The following is a 22736-nucleotide window of genomic DNA, read 5'->3' as shown; positions in this document are numbered from 1 at the left end:
AAAAGCCCAAACTAACACACCATTGTAAAGCAATTATACTCCAATAAAGTTGTTTTTAAAAAAATGACTATGTATAAAACAGACAAGCAAAAGGGTGTATTGTGTAACACAGGGAAATATAGCCATTATTTTCTAATAATTTTAAATGGAGTATAATCGATAAAAATATTGAAATAAATAAATAAATAAAGCAAATCATTGTAAAGATTCAATGATACAGAGCTTAGCACAAATGTCTGGTACATAGTAAGTGCTCAATAAATATTGGCTATTTAAAAAAAAAGCAAAAGCCCAGTTATAGACAAGAAAAAATGTATTAAGTATTAAAAATCCAGTCTCCAAGTAGAGGCTTGAAGCTGCATACTTGTGACAACACGGGACTCCAGTAGAGGGGGTAGTGACCCACCACACCAACCCAATCCACAAAGCAGCCTTAGAGATCAATATGGTGACCCACAAAGCAGCCAGAGTGCCTTCACAACAGGATCCCAAAAGTCAGTGCTAGGCCACTTAGGCTACTCAAGTATCTCCTAAATCAAACCTTTCTTCTCTTGAACCTAATAGAAGGATGAATCTGTAAGTTTGGAGGTATCTAAACTTATCTACGTGGAAACTGGAAAAGAAAGAGGTGTGAACAATCAGTTGGGGGGCTGATGTTAGTAGAGGTATGTACCCACATTTCCTTTGTTATACTCGATTTTTGATTATATGCTTACAGTGCCAAGTAGTGATAAAACAATGGGTGGCCATGACCCCATCTCTGTTTTGAGAATCTGTGTGTGTGTGTGTGTGTGTGTGTGTGTGTGTGTGTGTGTTTTGCAGAAGTGGATTCAAGTCAACCCAAATCTCAATAAAGATAATATAAAGTAAAAAAAAAAAAAATCCAGCAGAAAATAGCATACTATTGTATGGGGGTGGTAGGTTCCTTTTTTAAAAAACCTCATAACCAAGGACTTTCCATCCTCATGGAGAATGACACAAAACTTCTGGCTGCTAACACTTTGTTTCCTCTTTGTCTGTTACTTCCCTTCACTCAGAATAACTGGTAACAACCACCTCTCTTCTGGGTGCCATTGAGTTGTGCTACGTCTGGTCACCCTTCCAGGCCTGAAATATTCAGGGAGGCAGTGAATGGGAGGAGGGGAGGGGAAGGTTAGCTGGAGTCAAAAAAAAGGACAAGAAATACTGACTTGAAGAATCCTAAAGAAGTGAGGGGGTTTGGGTCACTATTGAGCAACAGTCTACCCTTCCTTATTTCCACTCTCATGAATAGATTCATGTTGGCCTTCTCTAACATCTCCCCAATACTGCAGCTCTTCTTTTGGAACACATAAAAGTTGTCTGGGCATATTATCTTAATCTCTGTAATAATGCTTTTGTTTTGCATAACAAACGCATATGGTGCCTAGTATATGCAATGTACTTTTCCAATAGGTTTACAAATATTAACTTGTTTAACTCTCATAACGCTTCTATGAAGTAAGTGCTACTATTAGTCTATTGGCTTCATTTAGAAGCTGATAAAACTGAGACACAGAGAGGTGGTTAAATTTCCCAGTCTCATGGCTAGAACCTGGTAGAAGCAGGATTCAAGCTCAGGAAGTCTGGATCTTCATCACTAAGTCATGGTGCCTGATATGGGGGCAGAAAGAGGGTACTCCTCAGGGAAAGATTCCCTTTGGGGGCTCTAGATTCTTCTCTATTGATATATACACCTGAGAGCACTCTAGTGTTATTTTTTTTGAATTTTATTTTATTTTTTTATACAGAAGGTTCTTATTAGTCGTCAGTTTTATATACATCAGTGTATACATGTCACTCCCAATCACCCAATTCAGCACACCACCATCCCCACACCCCCACGGCTTTCCCCCTTTGGTGTCCATATGTTTGTTCTCTAAATCTGTGTCTCAACTTCTGCCCTGCAAACCAGTTCATCTGCATCATTTTTCTAGGTTCCACATACATACGTTAAAATATGATATTTGTTTTTCTCTTTCTGACTTACTTCACTCTGTATGACAGTCTCTAGATCCATCCACATCTCAACAAATGGCTCAATTTCATTCCTTTTTATGGCTAAGTAATATTCCATTGTATATATGTACCACATCTTCTTTATCCATTCATCTGTCGATGGGCATTTACGTTGCTTCCATGACCTGGCTATTGTAAATAGTGCTGCAATGAACATTGGGGTGCATGTGTCTTTTTGAATTATGGTTTTCTCTGGGTATATGCTCAGTAGTGGGATTGCTGGATCATATGGTAATTCTATTTTTAGATTTTTAAGGAACCTCCATACTGTTCTCCCTAGTGGCTGTATCAATTTACATTCCCACCAACAGTGCAAGAGGGTTCCCTTTTCTCCACACCCTCTCTAGCATTTGTTGTTTGTAGATTTTTCTGTTGATGCCCATTCTAACTGGTGTGAAGTGATACCTCATTAGTTTTGATTTGAATTTCTCTAATAATTAGTGATGTTGAGCAGCTTTTCATATGTTTCTTGGTCATCTGTATGTCTTCTTGGAGAAATGTCTATTTAGGCCTTCTGCCCATTTTTGGATTGGGTTGTCTGTTTCTTTAATATTGAACTGCATGAGCTATTTCTATATTTTGGAGGTTAATCCTCTGTCCATTAATTCATTTTTGTCTGCAAATATTTTCTCCCATTCTGAGGGTTGTCTTTTCATCTTGTTTATGGTTTCCTAGGCTGTGCAAAATCTTTTAAGTTTCATTAGGTCCCATTTGTTTATTTTTGTTTTTATTTCCATTTCTCTAGGAGGAGGGTCAAAAGACTCTTGCTGTGATTTATGTCAAAGGGTGTTTTTCCTATGTTTTTCTCTAAGAGTTTTATAGTGTCTGGTCTTACATTTAGGTCTCTAATCCATTTTGAGTTAATTTTTGTGTATGGTGTTAAGGAGTATTCTAATTTCATTCTTTTCCATGTAGCTGTCCAGTTTTCCCAGCACCACTTATTGAAGAGGCTGTCTTTTCTCCACTGTATATCCTTCCCTCCTTTATCAAAGATAAGGTGACCATATGTGTATGGGTTTATCTCTGGGCTTTCTATCCTGTTCCATTGATTTATATTTCTGTTTTTGTGCCAGTACCATATTGTCTTGATTCCTGTAGCTTTGTAGTATAGTCTGAAGTCAGGGAGTCTGATTCCTCCAACTCCGTTTTTATTCCCTCAAGACTGCTTTGGCTATTTGTGGTCTTTTGTGTCTCCATACAAATTTTAAGATTTTTTGTTCTAGTTCTGTAAAAAATGCCATTGGTAATTTGATAGGGATTACATTTAATCTGTAGATTGCTTTGAGTAGTAGAGTCATTTTCACAATATTGATTATTCCAATCGAAGAACATGGTATATCTCTCCATCTGTTGATATCATCTTTAATTTCTTTCATCAGTGTCTTGTAGTTTTCTGTATACAGGTCTTTTGTCTCCCTAGGTAGGTTTATTCCTAGGTATTTTATTCTTTTTGTTACAATGGTAAATGGGAGTGTTTCCGTAATTTCTCTTTCAGAATTTTCATCATTAGTATAAAAGAATGCAAGAGTTCTAATTTCTCTTGTGGTCAGAAAAAATGCTAGATATGATTTCAATTTTCTTAAATTTACTGAGGCTTGATTTGTGACCCAAGATGTGATCTATCCTGGAGAATGTTCCATGCGCACTTGAGAAGTGTAATATGCTGTCTTTGGATGGAATGTCCTATAAATATCAATTAAAACTATCTGGTCTATTGTGTCATTTAAAACTCTGTTTCCATATTTATTTTCATTTTGGATGATCTGTCCATTGGTGCAAGTGAGGTGTTAAAGTCCTCCACTATTATAGTGTTACTGTCGATTTCCTCTTTTATAGCTGTTAGCAATTGCCTTATGTATTGAGGTGATCCTATGTTGGGTGCATATATATTTATAATTGTTATAGCTTCTTCTTGGATCGATCCCTTGATCATTATGTAGTGTCCTTCCTTGTCTCTTGTATCATTCTTTATTTTAAAATGTATTTTATCTGATATGAGTATTGCTACTCCAGCTTTCTTTTGATTTCCATTTGCATGGAATATCTTTTTTCCATCCCCTCACTTTCAGTCTGTATGTGTCCCTACGTCTGAAGTGGGTCTCTTGTAGACAGCATATATATGGGTCTTGTTTTTGTTTCCATTCAGCAAGCCTGTGTCTTTTGGTTGGAGCATTTAATCCATTCACTTTTAAGGTAATTATCAATATGTATGTTCCTATAACCATTTTCTTAATTCTTTTGCATTTGTTTTTGTAGGTCCTTTTCTTCTCTTGTGTTTCCCACTTAGAGAAGTTCCTTTAGCATTTGTTGTAGAGCTGGTTTGGTGATGTTGAATTCTCTTAGCTTTTGCTTCTCTGTAAAGCTTTTGATTTCTCCATTGAACCTGAATGAGATCCTTGCTGGGTAGAGTAATATTGATTGTAGGTTCTTCCCTTTCATCACTTTAAGTATATCATGCCACTCCCTTCTGGCTTGTAGAGTTTCTGCTGAGAAATCAGCTGTTAACCTTATGGAGTTCCCTTGTATGTTATTTGTCATTTTTCCCTTGCTGCTTTCAATAATTTTTCTTTGTCTTTAAATTTTGTCAGTTTGGTTACTATGTGTCTCAGCATGTTTCTCCTTGGGTTTATCCTGTATGGGACTTGCTACTTTTCCTGTACTTGGGTGGCTATTTCCTTTCCCATGTTAGAGAAGTTTTCAACTATAATCTCTTCAAATATTTTCTCTTGTCCTTTCTCTCTCTCTTCTCCTTCTGGGACCCCTATAATGCGAATGTTGTTGCATTTAATGTTGTCCCAGAGGTCTCTTAGGCTGTCTTCATTTCTTTTCATTCTTTTTTCTTTATTCTGTTCTGCAACAGTGAATTCCACCATTCTGTCTCCCAGGTCACTTATCCGTTCTTCTGCCTCAGTTATTCTGCTATTGATTCCTTCTAGTGTAGGTTTCATTTCATTATTGTATTGTTCATCTCTGTTTGTTTGTTCTTTATTTCTTCTAGCTCTTTGTTAAACATTTCTTGCATCTTCTTGATCTTTGCCTCCATTCTTTTTCCGAGGTCCTTGATCATCTTCACTATCATTATTCTGAATTCTTTTTCTGGAATGTTACCTATCTCTACTTCATTTCGTTGTTTTTCTGGGGTTTTATCTTGTTCCTTCATCTGCTACATAGCCCTCTGCCTTTTCATCTTGTTTATCTTTCTGTGAATGTTGTTTTTGTTCCACAGGCTGCCGGACTGTAGTTCTTCTTGCTTCTGCTGTCTGCCCTCTGGTGGATGAGTTTATTTAAGAGGATTGTGTAAGTTTGCTGATGGGAGGGACTGGTGGTGGGTAGAGCTGCCTAGTGTCATTTAATCTTTATCTAAGAGGATTGTGTAAGTTTTATGTTGGGAGGGACTGGTGGTGGGTAGAGCTGCCTAGTGTCCTTTAATTCCTCAAAGTGGTAGAAGAATTTTATTTCATTTACCAACTAGAATCCTGAGGTTTAGCAAGTAAGTGACTTAGTCATGGTCATTTAGCTGGTTGGCAACAGAGCCTTGACTAGAACATGTTTCTTGATCCCGAGTTCAGGACACTTTTATTAACCATACTATGAAGCCCCAGCCTCTGGACCTATGCAATTTTTTTTGTTGTTAACAACATGAGAATATTGGAATGGAAAGAAGTTACAGTTAGCCAACTGCTCCTTCTTATTAATAAGTTTACACCATGGACCTTCCACACCAAGACCCAGAGACTAGTAGAGCTATCTCTTGCCCTCACTCTCTCTCTTGCTCTTAGTTTTCTACCCTGCTTTTTATTGCTAAAAAAAGGGTAACTGGGTCACTAGCCAAAAAAGTATTTATTCTTTCAAAAAATATTTAATAATCATCCACTAATTGTTAGGGAAATACTAGTGACCAAAACAGACAAGGACTGCATGACAATTATAATCTCATGGGGGTGCAAAGTAGGGAAAACAATAAGTAAATATGCACATACAATGCTTTAGTAGTCATAACTGCTATGAGGAAAAATAAAGTAAGGCAAGGCAATAGGAAGTGATGGGAAGGAGACTGCTACTTAAACATGGTGATTAAGAAAACTCTCTCTGATGAGATGACATTGGAGCAGAGTTTCACAATAAGGGAGTACTGGAAAGAGTGTAGAAAAGGAGGACAACAAGTACAAAGTCTCTAAGGCAACAGCAGCTGGTTTGAAGAATGAGGAAGTCAGTGTGGTTGGAGTGAGTAGAGGAGAGAAGGGTAGGAGATGAGGCAGGAGGGCAGGAGCCAGACCAGACAGGATCTAGTAGATGGTGGCAAAGTATATGAAAGGAGACTAGGGAGCCCCTCAAAACCCCAAATGTACACTGTCTTTGTTTTAATAGCCTCTAAGGAGAACTATGAGGTTTAAGCCTAAACACCCTCTTTGTTGTCATAAATATTTGATATTTTGAAATCTCTTTGGATTCCACCCAACACTTCTTAGTAAGTTTCCGTTGCTCAGCTATGAAGAATTTCCCTCTATTCAGTTAATGTTCTCCTGTCCCATCAATATTTCTAACCTAGACGAAGATTCTGATTCTTTATTTTTTCCAAACACATTTCTTATTTTCATATTCTCTAATGCCTTCTTCCAGTCATTGAGTCAGTGACTTTTGGCAGCTACTTTATCATGAAATGTACATTTGTGAAGTCCACCCATTCACATGGGTTCATCCAGGGGAACAGGAGTTATCACCTAATACACAAAAGATATATTAGGCTGGAAAATGTGCCCAGCTTCCCTTCCAGGAGGGGAAATCCAGCTCCAGTGAATAGCCTGTCCACAGTGCTCTCTGCCTAAGCTGGTGTCATCCTGCCCTTCTGGTCCCCTCTTCACCATAGCTACCTAGGGGTCACAGTGAACATATTTTCCCATCCAAGCCCACATCCCAGGATTCCAGCTTTTTCTTGCCTTTGCTTCTCCTCTAGAAGTAGTGCCTTTCTCCTACCCACCCCTGCTGTGGTCTGGCTATGGGACTCAGGAAATCACACACAGTGGGAGATGTTATAAATGTGGGTCATCTCTTCTTCGTTAGGCTCCCAAGCCTGCTCAGCAGTACCTTCATCCACTTAATCAATCTCTTGTTAACTCCCTGAGGTGTTCCCTGGAGCAGCATTTCCTCAAAATGTTTACATTCATCAAAATAATAATAGCAACTATCATTTTTATGTGTCAGGCATTGTGCTAAGTGCTTTATCTTTATAATTGCATTGAATAATTATCCACATTTTAAAGGTGAGGAACCTGAGGATCAGGGAATTTCAATAATTTTCTCAAGATAACATATGTAGGTTCAAATATACCTAGATTCAAAACGTGTGTCCCGAACCTTTATACTTCCTAACTAGTCTCACTCTTGCCTCTTCTTATCTCTTACATTACTGAAGAGATGAAGGCCATCAACCATGACTGTCTACTATTTTATCTTCTCTACTAAAAAATGTCCACTACGTATTAAGCACCTTCTGTGTGCCTTCACAATTCCATGAGGCAGACATTATTATATCCTATCTTGTAGTTAAGTAATATAAGGGCCTCAGTAAATGTCAGGGATTGAACTTGAACACAGGTCCATCTGGTTCAAACCTATGTTTTCTCCACCTCACAAAGCAGCCTTTCTTCTATCACTACTCCCAACAAGACCTCAAAATACCCGTATGCTTTCACTCATCCTTTCCTTTTTTTCTTCCACTTCAGATGAAGACATTATCCTCCTCTGATTGAAAACCTATACCTTTCTCTGCCCACCATTTCCATTCCATCTTTTGTTCACACAAGCATTAGTGGCCTGTGTATCCTGCACTGTGCTGGGTGCTTGCGATTTGAAGGCAAGGTCCCTGGATTCAAGTGATTCACAGTGTCCAGAAACAGACACATGGATTCATGACTACCAGCCAGTGTGGCAAGTACTATTAGAGAGAAACACCAAACTCCATGAGTAGGAGCACATAACCTAGAGCAGACATGATCAGGGAAATCTCTATCTTCTCTCCCTCCTTACCACCCTTCCCCCCCTCAATACCTTCTATTTTAAAACAAAATCAAATAGTAGTTTTCTTGACCCTCTAGCTATTATTCTATCTTATAACATTTCTTTCACTATCAAGCTTTTCCACTTCTTTACCACATATTCTATCCTCAATCCTCTGTACTCTGGACTCCGTTTGAATCATCTTAACTTGCACTACATTCTCAAACACCATCAATAACCTCCTAATGGACAGATCTAGGGACCATTTTCAGTCTTTATCTTACTTGAAGACTCCGAATCATTAGACATTAGTTACAGCCCCCTTCTTGAGATGTTTTGTCCTCCTGGATTTCATGATATTGTCCACTATTGGTTCCTCTCTTGCCACTCCTACTACTTAGTCTATTCAGTTTCTTTTGATAGTGCCTCTTTTAGAACTGTGAACACTGTTCACAAGGCTCAGCCTTGGACTTCAGCCAACTCTTCCTGAGTGACCCTCTTCTTCAATCATCTCCTCTCCATAGATGATTCCTAAACCACTTGAATTTCAGTTTGATGGCAAATGACAGAGACTCAAAAAAAAAAAAAAAAAAGAATTCCTTAAAGAAGAAAAAAGTTTATTTCTTGCTCATGTAAAATGTCTGGAGTTGGCAGTTCAGTTGGTAGAATAGTTCACAAGGTCATCAGGAATCCACAGTTTTTCAGTCTTCCTGCTCCACAATTCTCAGTACTTGGCTTCTTCTTCTTGATCCAAAATGTCCAAGATCCAGTTGTCATGGCATTCCAGCCTGCAAGAGACAAGGAAGACATGAAGAAAACAAAGCATCCTCTTCTTAAAGACATGAAAGTTGATACAATACTTTCACTTTCATCCTATGGACCTGAACTTAGTCACATGACTAAACTGAGCTAGCAGAAGGCTGGGCAATGTAGTCTTTTTTTTTTTTTAACATCTTTATTGGAGTATAATTGCTTTACAATGGTGTGTTAGTTTCTGCTTTATAACAAATTGAATCAGCTATACATATACATATATCACTATATCTCTTCCCTCTTGCAGCTCCTTCCCTTCCACCCTCCCGATCCCACCCCTCTAGGTGGTCACAAAGCTCCGAGTTTATCTCCCTGTGCTATGTGGCTTCTTCCCACTAGCTATCGGTTTTACATTTGATAGTGTATATATGTCCATGCCACTCTCTCACTTTGTCCCAGCTTACCCTTCCCCCTCCCCGTGTCCTCAAGTCCATTCTCTTGTAGGTCTAAGTCTTTATTCCCGTCCTGCCCCTAGTTTCTTCAAGACTTTTTTTTTTTTTTGGATTCCATATATATGTGTTACTAAGAACGGAGATGAAAACAAATATTGGAAAACAACTAGCAGATTCTGTCACAGCCTCCCAAATAATACTTTGAATCCATTAACTTTTCTTATCTTCCATCCTTCCAACTCCTTATTTAGATGGTCCACCATTGTCTCACATTCAATATTTCTGACACTAAATTTGTCTTCTTCTTTTGACTTCTTTCAAGCATAAAATTAATCAATTTCCAGTAGTTATTAGTTTTCCACTGACATGAAGTAGACACTCAAAATATATTGTTGAATTCTGTGACATGCCTCCTTATTCCTTGCCTTTATTTGTGCTCTCTCTCAAATTCAGCACTTCCTTTCCATTCTCATCATCATCCCCCGATTCATGCCCAGATGGCTACAGTAGCCTATGAAATGGTTTCTTAAGCCCAGCTTCTCTTTTCTCTTATTCTTCCTACGTGTTATTACCATATTACTATGACCCTAAAACATCATTTAATCTTTATTCTCAAAAACTTTAATAGCTCCCTTCTGCCTGTGGTGTAGACTTCAAACTCAGGGCTGTCTCAAATCTAAACAATTTATATCTCCAGCCTTATTGCTCTCTATTCTGTTATGCAAATCTATACTTATTCAACCTATATCACACATTCTCCTGATTCTAAACTTTTATTCAGAACCTGAGGACCCAAGACACTCATCCTTTCCCTTTCTATCCAATAAAATTCACTCTTCAAGGTCCTCCTCAAATTCTATTTCCTCCAAGAAGTTTTCTCTAACCATTGCAGATCAAAGTGATCTTTCTCTTCCTTGAAATACTACTCCAATTATTGTCTCTACCATTTGCTTAAATTTATCATTTACCACTTCATATTGTAAAGGAGAGTTATGTGTGTCTGTGTGTGTGTGTCTTATTTCCCTAAGCATATATGAAATGTCTAAAAAAGATAGGGAACTTGTCTTGGTCATAGACTAGCATAGTGCATTTCATAGTAAGGCCTTAAGACATTTTTGTGCCACAAATTCTCTCTGAAATTGAGTTTTCTTAAGGTCTCCTCCAACACTAATATAATGTTTGAGTCCCCTCAGCACCTAGAAAAATAAATATTAGGGTTGGTTGATATGGAGATTCTTTTTTTAAAAGACTGAAATCTTTAAGAGAAGAATAAAGGCCACTAAGTGGAATAGTGCTGAAAACCCTATCCCTCTGTGCTTTAGTTGAATTAGCCCTTAATAATGGCTGTTCATACATTCTTCAGTATGGCCCTGGTGTCATGAAGGCCATAATAGAGGTGGACTAGGGAAGCCCTAAAGGGCATGTCCTAATTGTTAAGGTGAGGATGAGAATGAGAATCATTACTAACATTTATTTTGGCTTGATGGTTACCAGAGTTTCTACTCATATGATTTCCTGATCACTAATTAGATAGGCAATTTTTATAGTTATTATTTCCATTCTGTGGATGAAAATACTGAGACTCAGAAAAGTCTTATGACTTTATTAAGTTTGCCCAGCTCATAAGTAGAAGTACTAGCACCTATGTCTTCAGCCTCCTTATCTTTCCACTGCATGCTATGGTTTTGCAGCTGCCTCAGACCTCAGATGGAATGTCCAAACGTGCATATTACGCTTGTGCAAGCCCTATGCCTTTTCTCAGCAAGCCCAGGAGTCTCACCCCCAACACCACAGCACAAAATAGCAACAGGGCTTCCGCTAGCTTAGCATATCTGCCACCCCCACTGCCTTATCCTTTGATGTCCCAGCATCGCTTCCTGAATGACTTGCTGCAGAAGACAAGACATACTTCAAAAACAACAGTACACACCAATCATTTTGTGACCGCACAATTGTGCTCCTATTAAGAAGGCCTCAGCCTTAGCAAACTTCCCACCATTTCCTGGGGTTTGATAAGAGAATTATGAGTCTATGGAGCTCACACCCTTTCCATCTTCTCACACTGAACCTGAATCCAAAGAGCAGAATGGAAATTAGGCACGAGGACCTGACTAAAAAAAAAAAAAAAAGCCTTATGAGATGTGAGAGATCTGGCACCAGGACCAGCCATATGATTTGTGCAACCCAGTAGAACATGAGAATATGGGGTCCCTTCTTCAAATAATATTAAGAAGTTTAAAGTGACATGGCAGCATTAAATCAAGTTCAGGTCCTTCTGAGCTCAAGGCTCTGTACGACTGCACAGGTCACATGTCCATATCTGGGACATCCAAGAATTCAGGCTGGGACACTCTAAGTGCCCCTCTACTCGACCTTATCAGCCCAGTGGAAGAGTTTTTCTGGGGAGAATTAATGTTCAAGGAATGGATTTTAATAAACTCTGACTCCTGTCACTGAAGGCAAGCTTAGTCTCTCCTGTTCCCCCAGCGGTTTGTTCCTTTTGCTTTTACCATTTAGTACTCATCATATTGTATTATTGTTCACTTAAATGCTCATGTTTCTTATTCTCTGGGCTGTGAGTTCCTCAGGGCTGCCACCATGTTCTATTCATCGCTGAGTCCCTAACACAGCATCTGGCACTTAATTAGCCCTTGATAAATGTTTGTAGATAGGGATCATTTGTGTCACTCTTTCCCTCAGGGCCCTGTTATGTCTCATTCTGTACTTAGCCCACCTCAACTAAGTCACCAGTCCTTGCCTGGGATATTCCTCCTAAGAGAAAATCTTGGATGTTCTGAAAGGAAAGAGGTTTATATTAGCAGTCCCTGGCTCATCAAGGAGTTACTGTGTTGGAGAGCGGGGGTGGCCATAGTGAGACAGCACCATCAGGTTAAGAAATATCTTTGCTTTTCTGACACTTCAAAATGACTTGTATTCTCAATGACCTTTATTCTTGCCCTCTTTTCTTTTCTTAGTTAATTTATTTTATTTTTGGCTGTATTGGGTCTTCATTGCTGCGCACGGGCTTTCTCTAGTTGTGGCGAGCGGGAGCTACACTTCGTTGTGGTGCGCAGGCTTCTCATTGTGGTGGCTTCTCTTTGTTGTGGAGCACAGGCTCTAGGAATGCGGGCTTCTGTAGTTGTGGCACATGGGCTCAGTAGTTATGGCACACGGGCTTAGTTGCTCCATGGCATGAGGGATCTTCCCGGACCAGGTCTCGGACCTGTGTCCCCTGCATTGGCAGGCAGATTCCTAACCACTTTGCCACCAGGGAAGCCCTATTCTTGCCCTCTTTATGCCAAGTCTGGATAAACTTTAGGGTCAGCCTGAACTCACTTACATGAGAAACTTTTGTTCTGCTCTTTGGGGCTTACATGCAGCCAGTACTCATCAGAATGGCCCTTTTACTCTTTATGGCTGAAGCCCTTCTTGATTGGTCAGGGCCTGTACTTATTGGTTATTAAACATTTTGATTATCATACATGCTGGCTTAACACACTATTTCACACTATGTAGCTCAGTGAGAATAACAAACTGATGAAAGAATAGAAGGAAGAGGAGAAAAAACACCCTATAATTATATTGCCTTTCATTTTACAAACTATGTATTAAATCAGTTTATCTTCATAAGGTAATGGAGGAGAAGAGAAAAAAATAAACATTTCATTTTTTTCCATGTTAGATTTTAAAAGCAGTCATCCTTCAGCTTTTACCCGAAAGTATTCCTGGATTCCCAGAACAAATCAAGTCCCCTTCTTATTCTCTCTCAAAGTACCATAAGACTTAATACCATTTGCACTTATCCAATCAAACCTGTTCTCTTCTTTTAACTGTTAAGTTCCAGAGAGCAGGAACTATGTCTGTTTTTACTCACCATTGTACCCCCATCTCCTTACATCATGCTTTAAGGAGTAGATGCTCAACAAATGTTTGTATTATAATTAAATTAATAAATACCTGCCATAGTATCTGGAACAAAGCTGACCTTGAATAAATACATTCATTCATTCATAAAAGTATAATTGAATAAACGAACTTTGCTTACTTCAGAAGTTGCTCCAGAAGATCCTAGGTAACACATAAGTTAATTCCATTTGTTAATTCATTCCACAAATATTTACTAAGCACCCACTATGTGTCAAGTACTTGTCTAAAGACTTGGGATATAGCAATGAACAAAAAAGACGCCCCAAAATCACCAGCTTGGGGAATATTTACTCCAGAGCCTCTAAAGCACTCTCTGCCTATATCTTCTAGGAATAGAGGCATACATGTAGCTCTTTATTTGCAAAGACCACAGTAGCCATCATTGGCTCTTGTCCCAGCTGTTTGACCACTTGGCAATATGATCTTGGGAAAGAAAAAACATTTAATATCTCAGACCTCATGGAAGTTTATGGTCTTCGTCTCTCAAATTCCATCTAGCTCTCAGAGTCTATATGTCTAGATAAATAAATTTTAATGAAATGGATCCCTTAAAATTCACTGGGAAACTTAGTTTTTGAAAGAGAATCTTTTAGAATTTTTTTTTTTTTTTTTGTGGTACGCGGGCCTCTCACTGTTGTGGCCTCTCCCGTTGCGGAGCGCAGGCTCCGGACGCGCAGGCTCAGCGGCCATGGCTCACGGGCCCAGCCGCTCCGCGGCACGTGGGATCTTCCCGGACCCGGGCACGAACCCGTGTCCCCTGCATCGGCAGGCGGATTCTCAACCACTGCGCCACCAGGGAAGCCCTCTTTTAGAATATTTAGCCATCATATTAAATATATTTAAAGCAGAATGCCCCCCCGACCAAAAAGAAGATATCATCAAGAAACTGGATGAGCTGCTCCTTGGGGAGATTCAAGCCTGGGGAAACAGGGAATTCTAAAAGGTGCATCAGTCAAATGGTTATGATTTTCTATTAATGTCCTCAGGTCTGGAAGCAGCTGGAAGTGACACAGACATCTTCATGGTGAATGGGATTCTGGGGGAGTCAGTTACTTTCCCCTTAAATATCAAACAATCACAGAAAGTTATCAGCATTTCTTGGAATTCCAAAACATCTGTCGCTTTTGTAACACCAGGAAACTCAGGAGCAGCACCCACAATTTCCATAACCCACCAAAATTACCATGAACGAATAAATGTCTCAAGTCAGAATTATAACCTGGAGCTCAGAAATCTGAAGATGGAAGACTCAGGGATCTACAAAGCTGACATAAATGTAAAGACCTCTGAAATGATCACCACCACCACCAGGTGCTACAGTCTTCAAGTCTATCGTAAGTTGTGGGAAGACAGAGGGCTTGTTTTTTTATTCTTACTTTGCAATTTGCTGTCTAAAGAACACTTTTATTTCTGACAGCTGGGTTCCCTAAATCTTTTTATACTTATAAATACTTACATAAATATATCAGTACTTAAGAGGATGTGGCTTTGCTTGCTTTTAGCTATGTACTCTTCCTGTGGACCTTGTTTCTCTTTTCTATAAAATGTAAATAATCATACTATTTACTTCCCATAGTTATTGTGAAGATCAAGTAAGACAGTGTATGCAAAGTACTTTTTAAAAACCTTTTTATTTTGAAATAATTATAGATGCATAGAGAGGTGTAAAGAAATGTATAGGGAGGGCCTATGTGCATTTCACCCCCACCTCTCCCAATGGTAAATCTTACATAACTAGAGTACAATATCGAAACCAGGAAAATGACATTGGTACAATCTGTGGAGCTTATTTATTGAATAGATTTCACCAGTTATATAGGCACTTATTTATGTGTATGTGTGTAGCTCTGTACAATTTATTCACATAAATAGCCTTATGTAAACACTACCATAATCAAGATACTTAATGTACCAAAGTCACAAGATTCCTTCATCCCTTTATAGTCACTCATTGTCACCCCCTTTCCCCTCCCAAACTCCTGAAAGATATTAATCCATTCTTCATATCTAAAATTATGTTACTTCACAAATGTTACATTGATAGAATCATGCAATATGCAAGCTTTTGAGATTGGCTTTTCTCATTCAGCATAATTTCTGTGAGCCATCCTAATTATTGCAAGTATCAATAAGTTATATATTTTTATTGTTGGATAGTATTTCATGGTACAGATGTACTACTTTGTTTAACCATTCACCTATTGAGGGATATATTAGTTGTTTCTAGTTTGGGGGTTATTACAGATAAAGCTGCTATGAATATTTGTGTACAAGTTTCTGCATGAAATAAGTTTTTGTTTCTTTAAGATAAGTGTCCAAGAATGAAATTATATGGTAAATCCATTTTTCTTTCTTTAAATGGTTTATTATGATAAAATATACATAACATTTAACATGTTAATCATTTTTAAGTGTAACATTCAGTGTCATTAAGTATGTTTACATTGTTGTGCAATCATCACCACTCTTCAACTCCAGAAATTTTTTTTCCCTTTTAGATAGATTCTAATTTTTAGAGCAGTTCAAGGTTCATACAAAAGTTTAGTAAAAAGTATGGGAGTTCCCATATGCACCCTGCCTCCTACGACATACGTAGCCTCCTACACCATCTACATCCCCCACCAGAGTGATACATTTATTACAATTAATAATGTACATTGATACATCATTAGCAACCAAAGTCCACAGTTTACATTAGGGTTCACTCTTGGTGTTATACATTCTATGCATAATGACAAACATATAATGACATTTATCCACCATAACAGTATAATTCAGAATAGTTTCACTGCTCTAAAATCCCTCTGTGATCTGCTTATTCATCCCTCCCCCCAAGCCCTGGCAACCACTGAGCTTACTGTCTCCATGGTTTTGTCTTTTTCAGAATGTCATGTAGTTGGAATCACACAGTATGTAACCCTTTCAGGTTGGCTTCTTCCATTTAGTAATATGCATTTAAGTTATCTTCATATCTTTTCGTGGCTTGATAGCTCTCTCCAGAAATTTTGAGTCATTTTTAGTGTTAAAAGGATTGCCAAATTATTTTGCATTCCCACCAAAAATGTACGAACGATCAGTATCTCCACATCCTCACAGCATTTAGTGTTGTCACTGTATTTTATTTTGGTCATTCTGATGAGTGAGTAGTATATTTCATTTTGGTTTTTAATTTTAACTTCTCCAGTAGCTAATGCAAAATGCTTTTAAAAGGTAAAATATTAGTACTGTTATCATCACTAAAATTACCGCAATTCACTAGGAGATGTGTGTGGTGTGTTACGCAGTGCTACTCAAAGTGTGGTCTGTGTGCTGGCAGCATCAGCACCACCTGGGAACTTGTTGGAAATGCAAATTCTCAGGCCACAATCCTTACCATTGGTGGTGAAGCCCAGGAATCTGTGTTTTAACATTCTCTCTGGACTATTCCTATGTGTGCTGAAGTTTGAGAAGTGCTAATCTAGAACAGCCCTGTCCAATATGGTAGTCAGTAACTACATGTAGCCATTAAGTATTTGAAATGTGGTGAGTACAAATTGAAATGTGCTCTAAGTATAAGACACACACTAGATTTAGCATCAATAAAGAAACCCATAAAATATCTCATTAATCTATTTTATACTGGTTCCAGGTTAAGATAACATTTTGGATATACTGAGTTAAATAAAATACATTATTACATCACCTGTTTATTTTCACTACTTTTAATGTGGCTATTAGAAAAATTTAAATTACATAAGTGATTAACATTTTATTTCAGCACTATTTTCTAGCATAGAGAAAATTTGAGCCATGTCTCAAGGATTTTACTGTCTATCTGCCCCACAGCAGAAAAACACAGAAATGTGACTAATAGGTACAATTCAGGTATATAGTTAATCCACTAAAGTTCAAGCTCCATAAAGGCAGAGACTGGTATATGATACACTTCATGTTCCCAGGTCCTATCTTGCCGGGCACATAGTGGGTGCTGCAGAAGTATTTGTTGAATGGAAAAATGAATTAATCATAATAGTCCCAGGTCCTAATACAGTGCCTGGCAATTGTAAGTGCTCAATTAATATAGCATAATTCAATCGGGTTGCATCTGGATAGGACGCATACTGCAAAGAACATTAATGTTAGAATTAGAACCCTTGCCAACTGTGTGACCTTGGGCAAGTTGTTTACCTTGTCTGGGCCTATATTTCCTTATCTATAGAAAGTAGATTGTAATAGGTGAGATTAATTGAGATAGTGTTAGTTGAGCTCCTAGTACAGTGCAAGCCTTAAAGTAGATGCTCAATAACTAGCTGTTGTTATTAATTTTTTAACCCTTGTCCCCTTTTAAGATTCTAGTTAGGAAGAACTTCCTAGATGAAGAAGGCTCTGAACTGGGCATGAGCGACAGAGTCAAAGAATCATACCCAAGTGTGGACACTTCAGAAAATATCTGACTCATTCAAGAACTTTGGCTGAGAAAATAAAGAGGGCATTCAATTTTATGATGTTTGTTTTCATCCCGTTATATGTTTAGTTTTACCCACTCAGTCTTTAGGGGGTGTTATACCACCTGCAATTAGGGCAGACTACTGTAAAATCTTAGAGAAAGCCCATACAACAAAATCTGCACTTTTGGGGTAGTTATCTGAGAAGATAAAGAGAAAGAAACTGACATTTAATAAATACTATCTATTTGTATGGCATTCTACCCCCTGATTTTTAAAAATACATAAAGATTATACATATTTAGGCAATATATGCACAAACAGAGCAAAAGATAATACAATGAAATGCAACTCTTCCTTTGCAGAGGCAGTCACTATTGCCAGTTTATTTTCCTTCTTCAGTAGAAAATTAAAGTACATATAAGCATAGATAGAATGATGCTGGATAGATAGATAGATAGATAGATAGATAGATAGATAGATAGATAGATAGATGATAGATGATAGATGGATAGTAGAGTGGTCTTTATATATAATAGCTCAACTAATCCTCACAACCACCCTAGCTAGAGAAAATTGTTGTCCCCGTGTTATAATTGAGGAAACCAAAGTTCAGTGCAGCTGGATACTTTCCCCACCATTCCATAGTTAGAGAACAGTGGAGCCTGGATTCTGAACCTAGTCTCCAATGGCTTCTCCACACCTTGACTTGGGAGGATGAAGGCCCATCAGCCACAACCCTGACCTTCTCTGCCCATCAGGTTTGTGTAGGTAACATTTCTGTTCCTGCAGAGAAAAATGAGATGGAATCCTATTCTTCACCACTATCCCCCACCTTGACACCCACAAATAAAAACTCTTTCTAAAAATAAGTGAACAACAAGCAGAGACTTAAACACTGTTGTAAATCAAGTTTCTACGGAAACACACACACACCATTTGGTTCCTTTTTCACTATACATATCTGCATCTATCACTGTTATAGCTAATCAAGGTCTTTACTCCAAACTTGTTTAGAAGTTCTTTGGCATGTTATCACTAATTCTGATCTGGAATGGTTCCCTCTAAGAGACTCTTAGGACCAGAGTATCTGGTTAGCTTGGAATCAAAGACTTTACAGCTCTTAGTTCCCATGTTCTACTCCCTCACAGGTACAGACAAATGGTTCCTATATTTACAGTGCTGAATTTATTGCCTTTACAGACTCCACATTAATTAGAAAGTTATGTGCCAGTTCCTTCCTCTATTTCCTCCCTCACATGGCAATAGTGGGAGGAGCAAACCACATTGCAGCAGTTTTGACAAGAATGAACTAAACTTATCAGCTCTGAATGTGGTCCTTTTCTTATCTCCTGGTAAAGGTTTCTCCTTTCCTTCTGCCAGCTCCAGATCTAGCTATTGCCTCAACTTTTGTATAATTGGCTTTTTGGTAACTCTTTACTACCTACAACTTTTATCATTTACTTTTTCATTGCTTTAAAAAACATTTTTAAAAATGAACTTTTATTTTTTATTATTTTTTTTCTTTTTAAACATCTTTATTGGAGTACAATTGCTTCACAATGGTGTGTTAGTTTCTGCTTTATAACAAAATGAATCAGCTATACATATACATACATCCCCGTATCTCCTCCCTCTTGTGGCTTTCTACAACCCTCCCTATCCCACTCCTCTAGGTGGTCACAGAGCACTGAGCTGATCTCCCTGTGCTATGTGGCTGCTTCCCACTAGCTATCTATTTTACATTTGGTAGTGTATATATATCCATGCCACTCTCTCACTTTGTCCCAAGCTTACCCTTCCCCCTCCCTGTATCCTCAAGTCCATTCTCTACATCTGAACCTTTATTCCTGTTCTGTCCCGAGGTTCTTCAGAACCATTTATTTATTTATTTAATTTTTAAATTCCATACATATGTGTTGGCATGCTGTATTTGTTTTTCTCTTTCTGACTTACTTCACTCTGTATGACAGACTCTAGGTCCATCCACCTCACTACAAATAACTCAATTTCATTTCTTTTTTTTGGCTGAGTAATATTCCACTGTATATATGTGCCACATCTTCTTTTTTTTTAACATTTTTATTGGAGTATAATTGCTTTACAATGGTGTGTTACTTTCTGCTTTATAACAAAGTGAATCAGTTATACATATACATATGTTCCCATATCTCTTCCACCTTGTGTCTCCCTCCCTCCCACCCTCCCTATCCCACCCCTCTAGGTGGTCACAAAGCACTGAGCTGATGTCCCTGTGCTATGCGGCTGCTTCTTACTAGCTATCTATTTTACGTTTGGTTCTATTTTACGTTTGGTAGTGTATATACGTCCAGGCCACTCTCTCACTTTGTCACAGCTTACCCTTCCCCCTCCCCATATCCTCAAGTCCATTCTCTAGTAGGTCTGTGTCTTTATTCCCGTCTTACCCCTAGGTTCTTCATGACCTTTTTTTTTTCTTAGATTCCATATATATGTGTTAGCACACGGTATTTGTTTTTCTCTCTCTGACTTACTTCACTCTGTATGACAGACTCTAGGTCCATCCACCTCACGACAAATAACTCAATTTCATTTCTTTTTATGGCTGAGTAATATTCCATTGTATATATGTGCCACATCTTCTTTATCCATTCATCTGTCGATGGACATTTAGGTTGCTTCCATGTCCTGGCTATTGCAAATAGAGCTGCAATGAACATTGTGGTACATGACCCTTTTTAAAAAAATTTTATTTATTTATTTACTTTTAACATTTTTATTGGAGTATAACTGTTTTACAGTGGTGCGTTAGTCTCTGCTTTACAACAGTGAATCAGTTATACATATACATATGTTCCCATATCTCTTCCCTCTTGCATCTCCCTCCCTCCAACCCTCCCTATCCCACCCCTCTAGGTGGTCACAAAGCTCCGAGCTGATCTCCCTGTGCTATGCGGCTGCTTCCCACTAGCTATCTATTTTACATTTGGTAGTGTATATATGTCCCTGCCACTCTCTCACTTTGTCACAGCTTACCCTTCCCCCTCCCCATATCTTCAAATCCCTACTCTAGTAGGTCTGTGTTTTATTCCCATCCTACCCCTAGTCTCTTCATGACATTTTTTTTCTTAGATTCCATATATATGTGTTAGCATACGGTATTTGTTTTACTCCTTCTGACTAACTTCACTCTGAATGAAAGACTTCAGGTCCATCCACTTCAGTACAAATAACTCAGTTTCATTTCTTTTTATGGCTGAGTAATATTCCATTGTATATACGTGCCACATCTTCTTTATCCATTCATCTGTTGATGGACACTTAGGTTGCTTCCATGTCCTGGTTATTGTAAATAGAGCTGCAATGAACATTGTGATACATGACAATTTTTGAATTATAGTTTTATCAGGGAATATGCTCAGTAGTGGGATTCCTGGTTTGTAGTCCTATTTTTAGTTTTTTTGAGGAACCTCCATACTGTTCTCCATAGTGGCTGTATCAATTTACATTCCCACCAACAGTGCAAGAGGGTTCCCTTTTCTCCACACACTCTCCAGCATTTATTGTTTGTAGATTTTTTTGATGATGGTCATTCTGACTGGAGTGAGGTGATACCTCAATGTAGTTTTGATTTGCATTTTTCTAATGATTAGTGATATTAAGCATCCTTTCATGGGTTTGTTGGCGATCTGTATGTCTTCTTTGGAGAAATGTCTATTTAGGTCTTCTCCCCATTTTTGGATTGGGATTTTGTTATTTTGATATTGAGTTTCATGAGCTGCTTATAAATTTTAGAGGTTAATCCTTTGTCAGTTGCTTCATTTGCAAGTATTTTCTCCCATTCTGAGGGTTATCTTTTTGTCTTGTTTATGGTTTCGTTTGCTGTGCAAAATCTTTAATGTTTCATTAGGTCCCAATAGTTTATTTTTGTTTTTATTTCCATTTCTCTAGGAGGTGGGCCAGAAGGACCTTGCTATGATTTATGTCATAGAGTGCTCTGCCTATGTTTTCCTCTAAAGTTTTATAATGTCTGCCTTTACATTTAGATCTTTAATCCATTTTCAGTTTATTTTTGTGTATGGTGTTAGGGAGTGCTCTAATTTCATTCTTTTACATGTAGCTGTCCAGTTTTCCCAGCACCATTTATCGAAGAGTCTGTCTTTTCTCTATTGTATATTCTTGCCTCCTTATCAAAGTTAAGGTGGCCATATGTGCATGGGTTTATCTCTGGGCTTACTATCCTGTTCCATTGATCCATATTTCTGTTTCTGTGCAAGTACCATACTGTCTTAATTACTGTAGCTTTGTAGTATAGTCTGAAGTCAGGGCACCTGATTCCTCCAGCTCCATTTTTCATTCTCAAGATTGCTTTGGCTATTCAGGTCTTTTGTGTTTCAGTACAAATTTTGAAAACTTTTTTTCTAGTTCTGTGAAAAATGCCATTGGTAATTTGATAGGGATTGCATTGAATCTGTAGATTACTTTGGGTAGTAGAGTCATTTTCACAATGTTGATTCTTCCAATCCAAGAACATGGTATATCTCTCCATCTGTTTGAATAATCTTTAATTTCTTTCATCAGTGTCTTATAGTATTCTGAATACAGGTGTTTTATCTCCTTAGGTAGGTATATTCCTAGGTATTTTATTCTTATTTTTGCAATAGTGAATGTGAGTGTTTCCTTAATTTCTCTTTCAGATTTTTCATCATTAGTGTATAGGAATGCAAGAGATTTCTGTGCATTAGTTTTGTGTGCTGCTACTTTACCAAATTCATTGAATAGCTCTAGTAGGTTTCTGGTGGCATCTTTAGGATTCTCTATGTATAGTGTCCTGTCATCTGCAAACAGTGACAGCTTTACTCCTCTTTTCCGATTTGGATTCCTTTTATTTCCTTTTCTTCTCTGATTGCTGTGGCTAAAACTTCCAAAACTATTTTGAATAATAGTGGTGAGAGTGGACAACCTTGTCTTCTTCCCACTCTTAGAGGAAATGGTTTCAGTTTTTCACTATTGAGAACTATGTTGGCTGTGGTTTTGTCATATATGACCTTTATTATGTTGAGGTAGTTTCCCTCCATACCTACTTTCTGGAGGGTTTTTATCATAACTGGGCATTGAATTTTGTCAAAAGCTTTTTCTATGTCTATTGAAATGGTCATATGGTTTT

The 22736-nt window shown here is 38.1% G+C and overlaps 1 protein-coding gene across 2 annotated transcripts in view; it reads left to right on the top strand.

Annotated features, from left to right (window-relative positions):
- CD84 (CD84 molecule) overlaps window positions 1–22736 on the top strand; it is a 44499-nt gene that overhangs the window by 4155 nt on the left and 17608 nt on the right. For both annotated transcript variants that reach the window (XM_059067327.2, XM_067035392.1), the window contains exon 2: window positions 14153–14500. In XM_059067327.2, the coding sequence (XP_058923310.1) occupies window positions 14153–14500 (348 nt within the window). The remainder of the gene's footprint in view (window positions 1–14152; window positions 14501–22736) is intronic.

This window comes from Kogia breviceps, chromosome 1 (assembly GCF_026419965.1).
Source record: "Kogia breviceps isolate mKogBre1 chromosome 1, mKogBre1 haplotype 1, whole genome shotgun sequence".
In the NCBI taxonomy this organism is placed as follows: domain Eukaryota; kingdom Metazoa; phylum Chordata; class Mammalia; order Artiodactyla; family Physeteridae; genus Kogia; species Kogia breviceps.
The sequence above is the reverse complement of the archived record's forward strand: the minus strand, read 5'-3'. Positions and strand labels throughout refer to the sequence as shown.